This window comes from Mustelus asterias, chromosome 11 (assembly GCF_964213995.1).
Source record: "Mustelus asterias chromosome 11, sMusAst1.hap1.1, whole genome shotgun sequence".
Lineage (NCBI taxonomy): Eukaryota > Metazoa > Chordata > Chondrichthyes > Carcharhiniformes > Triakidae > Mustelus > Mustelus asterias.
The window spans coordinates 60966570-60979082 of NC_135811.1; the positions used below are offsets into that span (position 1 = coordinate 60966570).

Consider the following 12513-nt stretch of genomic DNA (forward strand, 5'->3'; position numbering starts at 1 on the left):
TTTAATGCAAGAGGATTGGTGTACAAAAATAAAAAAATCTTGTTAAAATTATACAGGGTTTTGGTGAGATCACATCTCCAAATCGAAGGAAGGATATACTTGCATTGGAGGCGGTATAGCGATGGTTCACTGGATTGGTTCCTGGGAGGAGAGGGTTGATCTTTGATGAGAGGCTGAGTAAATAGGGCTGATATTCTCTATCATTTAGGAGAATGAGAGGTCAGCTCACTGAAGCATGCAGAATTCTGAAGGGGCTTGACAGGGTTGACACTGAGAGGTTGATTGCCCTGGCTGGGGAATCTAGAACATGCCTGTTAAGAGAGACTGATAATTTAGGATTGAGGTGAGTAGAAATTCCCTCACTCAAAAGGTTTGTGAGTCTTTGGAATTCTCTATCCCAGAGGGTTGTCGATGCTCCATCGTCGAATTGATTTAAGGTTGGGATAGGCAAGTTTTTGGTGTCTCGGGGTATCAAGGGATGTGGAGAGAGGGCAGGAAAATGAAGTTGAAGCCATGAGCGGTTGCTTGGCAGAGCAAGCTCGACAGGTCATGTGGCCACTCCTGCTCCTACCTCTGGGTTTTTGTGATATACGTCTTTGAGGAAGAGTGGTAGATCTGGTTTTTCAAAAGGAGAATAATAAAGTACCTCAGGATTGAAGGATCAGTGCTGCCTGGTATGAAATTGACTTAGAGATAAAAAAAGCAGAAAATGTTGGTGATTTGTGGTTTTCCAGATCAGAGGGAAGTATACAGTAATGTCCCACAGGAGTCTGTATTACAACCATTGTTCTTTTAATCTCTATCACCTAGTTTTAGATATGCAGTGCAACTTTTTAAAGTTTAAAGAGATACACAATGCAAAACTGTAGTAAACATTGACAAGGATAGTAATGGACTTCAGGAGGAAATAGAGTGGTGAAATGGACAGATGCGGGGTTTCGGGGTACGGTGTGCGCCTGGGTAAGATGCTATGTCGAGAGTTTGTGCAGATGCGATGCGCCGAATGGCTTCCTTCTGCACTGTGGGAATGCTATGGTTCTATCAGATGCAATTGAACAGAGAAAGTGATTCATTTTGCTATGAATCATAGAATCCTACCATGCAGAAAGAGGCCATTCGGCCCATCGAGTCTGCACCAACCACAATCCCACCCAGCCCCTATCCACATATCCCTGCATACTTACCCACTAACCCCCCTAACCTATGCATCCCAGGACACTAAGGGGCAATTTAGAATGGCCAATCAACCTAGCCCGCACATTTTTGGACTGTGGGAGGAAACCGGAGCACCCGGAGGAAACCCACGCAGACACAGGGAGAATGTGCAAACTCCACACAGACAGCGACCCGAGCTGAGATTCGAACCCAGGTCCCTGGAGCTGTGAAGCAGCAGTGCTAACCACTGTGCTACTGTGCCGCCCCACGAATAAGGAGACACAAAACAAAACGGATGGGACAATTTTAAAGGGAGGGCAGAAAGAAAGAATCATGGAAGAGTATGCACACAATTCCTTGAAGGTTGCAGGACAAGTGAGACGCTGTTGAAGTGTACAGGATCGCTTGGCTTTCTAAATAGAGGCATTGAACTGGATTTTTATGTTACAGTCGGGAATCATGAGTCAGTCCATTTCCTGCCATTGCATTCCCAACTCCTGTATAAACCGCAGGCATATGTTATCCTCCCTGCTGCCACCCCCCCTCCCCCCACACCACCCCAGGGAGTTGGCGTCAGGCAGGAGTTGCTGCCCTTTGATGTAGGTGGGAATGGAGGTGGGTAGATGCCCCAGCGAACAGATTAAAAGGCCAGCTTTCATCTGTTGGGACACTGGCCCAGTTCTATTCATGACTATTAGTCCCCCATCTCTCACACTTCACCACCTCCCTTTCACCTCACACCATGCCCTCTTCATAATCTCCATTCTTCTTCATGCCCCTATATCTACTCCATAATTTCCATGTTTCCTCCATACCCTTCATTTTCTGTCAATCCCCCTATGCCCCCTCCATACTCCTACCCCTCATATCCCCCATGCACCCTCTATGCTCCCATTGTCTTCTCCATCCCTCGCATGCCCCCTCATATCTCCCTTGCCCTCTCCATACTCCTCATGCCCCCCCGCCCCCCCAATATCCCCTATGCGTTATGCCCCTTTGCAACTGGGAAGTCTTTGAAATGCTCATGAAACCATCAAAATAAAAAAAACAAAATCCGCTTGAAAAAAATTTACAAACAGCCATTCAAAAACAGCTTCAAAGAAATATAATCCTGTTAAATGGTCATAAAACTGCCAAAGCTCACAGTCTCCGAGACAACTATATCATCAATGCTTGCTGGGCTAAATCCGATAGTAGGATTTGGAACTCAACCAAGTAATTGTAATGGGATTCCATTGAATTCAATGTAGCCATTGAAGTTGACTGATCAGGTGGCTAACCATCAGTCAACCATGGGTAAGATGCTCTTTTAGAGAGACAGTGTAGACTCAGTGGGCCAAATGGCCTCCTTCTGCACTGTTGGGGTTCTATGAAATGTTTAATAGAAGTGATCAAAATCATGAAAGATTTTGTGAAACAGCGCGAAGAAAGAGAAACTGTTACAGTGTCAGGAGAGGCAGTAACCAGAGGGCATAGATTTCAGATAATTAGTAAAAACACAGAACCGTGATGAGTATTTTATGCAATGAGTTGTTGCAATGTGGAATGCACACCTGAAAGTTTGATGGAAACAGATTCAACAATGACTTTAAATGGAAATTGGCTAAATACTTGCTGGGGGACATATTTGCAGAGTTCCAGAGAAAAGATTCAGGGGTGGGACTGATTAGGCAACTCTTTCACAGAGCTGGATCAGGCACGATTTGCAGAATGACCTTCATCCATAATTCTATAAAAGTTATTGAGAATATTATCAATCCCTTTAGTTCACATTATTTTGAGTTTCATATTTCTGGAAATTCACAGAAGTTCCATCAAAGCAGTGGGCCATTGTTCAGCTGGAGTTATTTACCTTCATGTTATTTTCCGTTTCTTTGTATATATATCCTATTACAATACTTACAGTGGAATGAAACAGCATAGAAAGAGACCTTTCATCCAGTCTTGCCTCTGCCAATTCTTTAGCAGGATTAGCATTATTAAATAATTCCAATCCCTGCCCTTTCCCCTCAGTCTTGCAACTTGTATTCAAATATTTTTCTAATTCCCATCTGAAGGTTAATATTGAATCTGTTTCCACCATCCTTTAAGGCAGTCCATTCCAAATCGTAACAACTCATTGTGTTTAAAAAAAGGTTATCCTCATTTCAGCTTTGGATCTGATTCTAATTATCTTAAATTAGTGTCATCTGTTTATTGACCCTCCAGTCAATATTGTTTCTGTACTTCCTGTATCAAACATTTCCATACTTTTGAACAATTCAGTAAAACCTTCCCAAACCGTCTCTGCTTTAAGGAGAAAAGCACCACTATTTTAGCCCTCCGCATAGCTCTCACTCTGGTTTCACTGCTGTACATCACCTTTGTACTCTCTCTAATGCCTTCAGCTTGAAATGATAGACATTACAGAGATGTGGCTGCAAGGTGACCAATTCTGAGACCTGAATATTCAAGGTTATTTGGCATTTTAGAAGGATGGGAAGAAAGGAGTAGCTCTGTTAATAAAAGATGCGATCAGTGCAGTGTGAGAAATTATATTGCTTCAGAAGGTCCAGATGTAGAATCAGTTTGGGTGGAGATAAGAAATAGCAAAGTCACTGATGGGTGTGACTAACAATAGCTATACGATAGAACAGAGTAAAAGTCACCAACTAACTGAAGTGTGTAAGATAGCCATGAGTGATGTTCATGTTCATATGGATTGGACAAATCAAATTGGCAAAGGAGGATGAGTCCATAGAGTGTATACAGGACAGTTTATCAGAACAATAAGTTCTGGAATGAATCAGAGAACAGGGTACTTTAGACTTTGGTAGTGTGTGATGAGACAAAATTAATTCACCTCATAATAGAGACTCCTCTAGGTTAGAGTGGTCATAACATGATAGCATTTCATATTCAGTTGGAGAGTGAGAAATGTTGGTCTAAAATCAATGTCTTAAACTTAAATAAAAGTAATCACAAGGGCATGAAGACAGAGTTGGCTAAACAAGAATCTTGACACCATCCAAGACAAAGCAGCCTGCTTGATTGGTACCCCTTCCACAAACATTCAATCCCTCAAGGACTGACACAAATGGCAGCCGTGTGTACCATCTACAAGATGCACTGCAGGAATTCACCAAGGCTTCTTAGGCAGCACCTTCCAATACTACGACCACTACCATCTAGAAGGACAAGGGCAGCAGATACATGGGAACACCACCAACTGGACGTTCCCCTCCAATCCTGATTTGGAAATATATCGCCATTCCTTTACTGTCACTAGGTCAAAATCCTGGAACACTCTTCCTCACAGCACTGTGGCAGATTCAACTGAATTTAAAGTTGCAAAGGCCACATTTTTAGTTTGAAAATCTTAACTATTATTAAAACCTTCTTTTGAAAAATGTCCAAATGAGAAAATTCCAAATGAACTGATTTTCTCTTGTCTCTTTCTTTATCTAGAGCCACGGTCAATGAGTGATTCAGGTAAGTGGCTGCACCTTTTGGGGGTTCACAGTCATTTTTATTGAGTAGGCACTTCAGCAAAGCGAGCTGTAAATGGCAGGGTTCACAGGGAGGGGAAATGTCAGTGTAAACTGTGCCCCTCTTTCTTGTGAATTCACTTGTATAATCACAGGGTAGAATGAGAAACAGATAGAAACAGGGTCTCCCAGACAGCATTTCCAGAAATGCAGGAAGATTATGGTCCTTCAGGCAAGTCAAGGTGGTTTTCAAGATATAATTTGTGAGGTGGTGATAGGTGTACAGCGCACAGCAATATTGCAATTACATTGCAAATGCAGTCTAAATCCAACTGTCTAAGTTTACAGTTAAGTATATGGAGCAAGACTTCCTACATTATGGGAAAACTTGTACCCTTAAGAAGTGGGGCAAGAAAGCCTCACTTGAGCATAGATATAAGAATTGATGGGGTTGTTGGGCAGTAGATTTACAATCCGAATTTCAACATGCATCCTCTTTGTATGTGTAGGGAACACAGTTTTGTCAAATTTAATTATGTCATTACATACGCTTCCAGCAGAGGAAGCTTAGACTTGAAGGTGATATCGTTGTTCACTTTTCAGTGTAGCTGTCAGAGGGAGTGTTAGGGAACACCAAAGAAAGCATTCAATGTGAAGGGAATCACTGCCCCCAATATCTTTGCCTCTGGCTTCTGTCAGAGCTGAGGCCCCTCGGTCGCCTGCACACAAATGTACGAGGCAAGCAGGTTAATTTCTTAAGGGTTGACAACAGCAGAATGAATGGGCAGTTGTTTTCACCTCTGCATGGATTCCAGTGTTCCGTTGACTTTGGATTACATTCACATCCCAATGCAAGGACTAGCACAGAGGGAGGCCATTTGATCCATCGGCCCATGCTTGCTCTTTAAAGTGCAGCCACGTTATAGCCTCATATTCCCGCCTTGTTATTGATAATTCTGCCCATTCTTTATCCTCCAATATCTCTCCAATTCCCTGTTAAAATTACTTATACAGCCAGCTTCCACCACATTTTCAGTCAGATCTTTCCAGATCTTGATTACTCTCCGAGTGGAGGCATTCTCCTAATTTCTCTCTGCCTTTGGGCATTGACCCTCTTGTCAGAGAGAAAAGTTTTACTCTATCTATCCTTTCAAAACATTTCATCACCTGAAACCTCTATTGGGCTGTCATTTAAACTACTTTGCTCCTTGGAGAACAATTCTAACTTTTCCGATCTCCTTATAACTGAAGTCCCTCATCCCTGGTAAACATCCTGGTAAACCTTGTCTATGTCCTAAGGCCTTTACATATTCCCTGAAGCATGGTGCCTAGAATTCTCTACAATAGTCCAGGTCTAACCAATGATTTATAGAATGCCAGCATGATCTCTTATTATATTCTATTACTAGTATGATCTCTCTTTATATTCTATTCAAAACTAAAGTAGCCCAATATACCTTTTAAACCATCTTCCCAACCTGCCCTGCCACCGTTAAGGATTTGTGTATATGGTCACTAAGATCTCCCTGGTGTCTCCCTGCTCATCTACAAGAAGAAGCTTGGCACCATCCAGGACAAAGCTGATTTGATTGCTTCTCCTTCCACAAACATTCACACCCTCCACCACCAACGAACAATGGCAGCCTTGTGTACCATCTACAAAATGCTCTGCAGACACTCACCAAGGCTCCTTGGGCAGAACCTTCCAAACATGTGACCACTACCATCTAGAAGGACAAGAGCAGCAGATACCTGGGAACACCACCACCTGGAGGTTCCCCTCCAACTCACTCATCATCCTGATTTGGAATTATATCGCCGTTCCTTCACTGTCACTGGATCAAAATCCTGGAACTCCCTCCCTAACAGCACTTTTTGGGTATACCTACACCACAGGGACTGCAGCGGTTCAAAAAGTCAGCTTATCACCACCTTCTTAAGGGTAATTAGGGATGGACAATAAATGCTAACTTAACCAGTGACACCCACTTCCCATAAATGAATAAAAAATGAATTTGTTGCATATGGCCGAGGACTGCTTTATTATCTGGGGAATTGAAAATAGCACTGAACATTGTCATTTGGCCGTACAGAATTTGAATATTGCTGAAAAGAAGAACAGGTTGCCAAAGTTTTGTGAGGACAAATGCAAGAATGCCAAATTTCAAAGGACCACAACAATTCACATCACAGGAAAAAAAGGGTGCTGATTGGTTGGCAAGAGCCATTTAAGAAGTTAACATTATGAAATCACTCGCAAGCATTGCCGCATTTGATTTTTTGACGAAGGAAAGGTCATTAGTGAAGCAGATGAGGTTGATTGGACTGAGGACATGACTACATGTGGCAGTGCACTGGGTTGATATTTTTAGCCTCCAGCCATTATTGTTCACGACTGGATGTGGCAGGACTGCAGACTTGATCTGTTGAGTGTGAGAATGCTTAGCTTATCTATAGCATGTTGTGTCCTCTGTTTAGCATGCATGTGGAAATCTTGTGTTGTAGTTTCACCAGGTTGGTGCCTTGTTTTTAGATCTACCTGGTGCTGCTTAACGCCATGCTCATTCAACTGGAGTCAATCCCCTGGCTTGATGTGAGGGATATGCCAAGCCACATGTTTACAGCTTATCACAGAATCCCTACAGTGCAGAAAAGGCCATTTGGCCAATTGAGCCTGCACCGACTCTCTGGCAGAGTATCTTACCCAGGTCCTCTTCCCCCACCCTATTCCCATAACCCCACACATTTCCCACGGCTAATCCATTTAACCTATACATCTTGAAACACTAAGGGAGAATTTAGCATGGCCAGTCCACCTATCTTTGGACTGTTGGGGGAAACCGGAGCACCCGGAGGAAACCCATGCAGACACGGGGAGAACGTGCAGACTCCACACAGACAGTGACCCAAGGCTGGAATTGAACCCGGGTCCCTGGAGCTGTGAGGCAGCGGTGCTAACCACTGTGCCACCATGCCGCACCTTATGGTGCAATACAATTCTGATGCTGCTGATGGCACACCGTACCTAATGAATGCCCGGTTTGAGATATTGGAAGGAAAGTGTTTAAAGCAAATGTAAAAACGGATTTTTTTCCAAAAGCAAAAATGCTGGAAAATCTCAGCAGGTCTGTCAGCATCTGTAAGGTGAGATAAGAGCTGACGTTGAGTCCAGATGACCCTTTGTAAAAGCCCTTCCAAATTTTCCAGCGTTTTCTCTTTTGGTTTCAGATTCCAGCATCCACAGTATATTGCTTTTAACACGTTGTTTTCAATGCCCCAAAGTATTTCTCACCAGTACCCATGAGGTGATTCTGGAAGAATTGGCAACTCTCTTCAATGTTAGTGAAACAGGTAGAAATCATAAATTTCCTATTGGCCGGGAGATATTCACAGGTTCAGCAATTAACGATTTGTTTTGTGTTTCAATTTCTGTTGAATATCAGAAACAGGCAAAATTTCAGATGCTGCTCCTGCCAAAAAGAAAGAGTCACACACAGGAGCAATGATTAAAACATGGTGGCTGCGCACTTATCACCTACACTAACTCTTGTGTTCCTGGGATTAGCATTCAATTTAATACCATTAAATCATGCAATGCCATTGGCCATTAAAATAAAAGCTAAATACTGTGGATCTGAAATAGAAACAGAGTGCTGGAAAATCTCAGCCAGTCTGGCAGTATCAATTGAGAGAGAATCTGAATTAATATTTCAATTCTAATATGGATCAGTACACAAGATTTGTGAATTCCATTGCAGTTAATAAATGTTTAATAAAACCATGTGAACTTATTTTGGATGCACTGAGATCCAGCCCCAGATTCCTGACATTCACTTCCAGTGTTATCGCTCTGGGAGGTGGCACACTATTGTTGTAAACAAATGGAGTGGTTCCTATGTTATGGAAGATTGACCCATGATCTGTCATCTTGAATAAATTGTGGACATTCAGTAGAGTGCGCATTCTACCGAAGGGCGGTTGAAAGCTCAGTTTAAAAAAATGGGATAGTGCTATTTGGTTCATTCGAACCCCCTGAGCAGCTCTCTATTACTCTTGTTTGTGTCCAGTTACACAAGGGAAAAATGAACTTGCACTTAACATATTGCCTTTCCCAGCCCCAGTAGGTTCCAGTTAATGAAGTCTGTTCCCGTCACTGTGGTAATGCAGGAAAATTGTAAAGTTTCACAAATGCCAATGAGATAATTGGTCAATCATCTATCAATTTAGTAATGTTGGTTGAGAGATTAACATTAGCTGAGACCTTCGAGGTGGTAGAGGCCATGTGTTTGGAAGCCACTTTCAAAGGAACCTTGGCAGGTTTGCTACAGTGCATCTGGTAGATCATGCAAACTGTGGGCACGTTATACCAGTGATGGAGGTGATGAATGCTTGGCTTAGACCTGCATAGCATTGAGCTTCTTGAATTTCATTGGGGTATATTAATCCAGGAAAGTGGAGACTTTTCCGTCACAGTCATGACTTGTGCATGGTAAATGCTGGAGTCAGTAGATTACTTACTGATAGGTTACTTGCCAGGGCTGTCAATTATGTGAACGTTGTTTGCAATGATGCAAATGTCAAAATGAGTTACCAGTTGGCAGGCTTCTCACAAGTGCAGGGCATCATCGCAAAGTCTTCTATTCCATCAACGTATCGCTGAGATTCAATTGCAAATAGATATTTCTACAGTTGTATGTAAGATTGCTAGTTTCGTCCTGCAACAGCCTATGGTCCCCAATTTCTTTCGACCTGTAAGCACAATCTAATGCGAAGTTCCAGAGGACTGGAGAACAGCTAATGTTGTTCCCTTGTTTAAGAAAGGATGCAGGGATAATCCAGGAAATTTTAGGCCTGTGAGCCTGACATCTTTGGTGGGGAAGCTTTTGGAGAAGATACTGAGGGACAGGATATATGCACATTTGGAAGAAAATGGACTTGTTAGTGACAGGCAGCATGGTTTTGTATGGGAAAGGTCATGTCTCACCAACTTGATTGAGTTTTTTTGAAGATTTTGATTTGATTTATTATCGTCACATGTGGACATGCCGGTGTTGGACTGGGGTGGGCACTGTAAGAAGTCTCACACACCAGGTTAAAGTCCAACAGGTTTGTTTGGAATCACAAGCTTTCCTTCATCAGATGAGTGGAGAGGTAGATTTCACAAACTCAGCATATATAGACAAATTGCAAGATAATGATTGGAATGCGAGTGTTTTCAGGTAATCAAGTCTTTACAGATACAGACAGTGCGAATGGAGAGAGGTTTAATCACAGGTTAAAGAGATGTGAATTGTCTCAAACCAGGACAGTTAGTAGGATTTTGCAAGCTCAGGCCAAATGGTGGGGGTTACATGCAGTGTGACAAGATTCCAGTTGAGGCCGTACTCATGCAAGCAGAACTTGACTATCAGTTTCTGCTCGGCGATTCTGCGTTGTCGTATATCTTGAAGGCCACCTTGGAGAACGCTTACCCGAAGATCAGAGGCTGAATGACCTTGATTGCTGAAGTGTTCCCCGACAGGAAGAGAACATTCCTGCCTGGTGATTGTCACGTGGTGTCTGTTCATCGTTGTCGTAGCGTCAGCATGGTCTCGCCGATGTACCACACCTCGGGACATCCTTTCCTGCAGCGTATCAGGTAGACAACGTTGGCCAAGTTGCATGAGTAGGTACCATGTACCTGGTGGGTAGTGTTCTCACGTGTGATGGTGGTATCTATGTCAATGATCCAGCATGTCTTGCAGAGGTTGCTGTGGCAGGGTTGTGTGGTGTCGTGGTCGCTGTTCTCCTGAAGGCTGGGTAGTTTGCTGCGAACAGGTTGTTGGTGATCTGCACACCTAAAAACTTGAAGCTCTCGACTATTTCTACTTTGTCCCCATTGATGTAGGCAGGAACATGTTCTCCACTACACTTCCTGAAGGTGATGACTATCTCCTTTGACTTGTTGATATTGAGGGAGATGACAAAGATGATTGATGAGGGAAGGGCTGTGTATGTAGTTTATATGGACATTTGACAAGGTGTTTGACATTTGACAAGGTCCCACATGGCAGACTGGTACAAAAACTAAAATCACATGGGGTTCGAGGTGGGCTGACTAGAAGGATATATAATTGGCCTGGTCATAGAAGACGGAGAGTAGTGGTGGAAGGGTGTTTTTCAGAATAGAGATTTGTAGCTAGTGGTGTTGTGCAGGGATCAGTGCAGGAACCTCTGTTATTTGTAGTATATACAATTGATCTGGAGGAAAGTATGGGTGATCTGATTAGTAAGTTTGTGGATGACACGAAGATTGGTGGAGTTGCTGATGGTGCCGGGGATTATCAGAGGCTACAACAAGATATAGATAGATTGGAGACTTGGGCACAGAAATGGCAGATGTAGTTTAAGCTGGGTAAATGCGGGATGATGCATTTTGGAGGATCAAATTTAGGTGTGAATTATACTGTAAATAGCAGAACCTTAGGAACAAATGTGAGTGCATTAGCACCTTCTAACTCCCCTTGTCACCCACCTATTCTCCTCTACCTGTTGCCTAATCTGTCCATTCCCTTCAATGTTGACATCCCCATGCCCCTCGTTAATCTGACTCCTCTGTTTCTCAAGGTCACCTACATCCTTACCTTTCGAGACCCCCACCCCATCAGACCATCCAATACCCCCACATGATGTTAGAATTGCCACTGCACCTGTTGCAAATACCTCCCCTGAATGTGACTGTGCCCTCTGTGTCCCAGTGTCTCCAGGACAAAATACTGTAGGTGACGGACCAGGCCCTGCTCTCAATTCTGTGTGAGATCATCACTGCCTAGTGAGTCCTTCCCCTGCCCAAAACAGGTGAGATCTATAGCAACGGTGCAGCGACCAACAGACACAAAAGCAGTGCAGTGATTTGCTGGATTTGTGAACTATTTCACAAAATCTTTGCCCACTTTGTCATCGGTGTGTGAGGCATTACACAAAGCTCAGTGCCAAGTAGGTGCAGTGGTATTGGGGCACAGAACAAGACGCTGTGTTCACGAAACTCCAACAATGAGTGGTGGCAACGCCAGTACTGAAATACTATAGCATCAACGATGAAACCACCTTGCAGTGTGACGCCAGAGAAACAGGTCTTGGAGCAACCTCAATGCAGCAAGGACAACCAGTTGGATTTGCATGCAGACCGTGTTTGAGGGTCAGTTGCCCATTGAGGGGGCATTGCTCCATGACCAGTGGGGCACATTTCTGTGGGAATTCATTTTGGGTCTAATTTGCACAGGTGTGATTGGCCCTCTGTTCCTGACAGAGGCGTGTAAAACGGGATGGAAGTTAAACCATTGAAGGGGCATGGCTCCGGGACAGCAGTTAGATGCACGCTCCAAGCCTCACCAATCCCAGCTGGCTGACAAGGCACAATGCTGAAAGTCTTGACATAACATGTCCTAAAAAGACTACAGTAAGAAGTTTAACAACACCAGGTTAAAGTCCACCAGGTTTATTTGGTAGCAAAAGCCACAAAAGCTTTCAGAGCTCTAAGCCCCTTCTTCAGGTGAGTGGGAATTCTGTTCACAAACAGAGCTTATAAAGACACAGACTCAATTTACATGAATAATAGTTGGAATGCGAATACTTACAACTAATCAAGTCTTTAAGAAACAAAACAATGTGAGTGGAGAGAGCATCAAGACAGGCTAAAAAGATGTGTATTACATAGAAACATAGAAACCCTACAGTGCAGAAGGAGGCCATTCGGCCCATCGAGTCTGCACCGACCACAATCCCACCCAGGCCCTACCCCCACATATTTACCCGCTAATCCCTCTAACCTATGCATCCCAGGACTCTAAGGGGCAATTTTTAACCCGGCCAATCAACCTAACCCGCACATCTTTGGACTGTGGGAGGAAAC

General features: G+C 43.4%; 1 protein-coding gene across 11 annotated transcripts in view; it reads left to right on the top strand.

Moving 5' to 3' along the window:
- The window catches only part of mypn (myopalladin), a 268796-nt gene that overhangs the window by 148695 nt on the left and 107588 nt on the right, over nucleotides 1–12513 (top strand). For all 11 annotated transcript variants that reach the window (XM_078223667.1, XM_078223665.1, XM_078223673.1 and 8 more), the window contains one exon: nucleotides 4603–4626. In XM_078223667.1, coding sequence (XP_078079793.1) covers nucleotides 4603–4626 — 24 coding nt within the window. The remainder of the gene's footprint in view (nucleotides 1–4602; nucleotides 4627–12513) is intronic.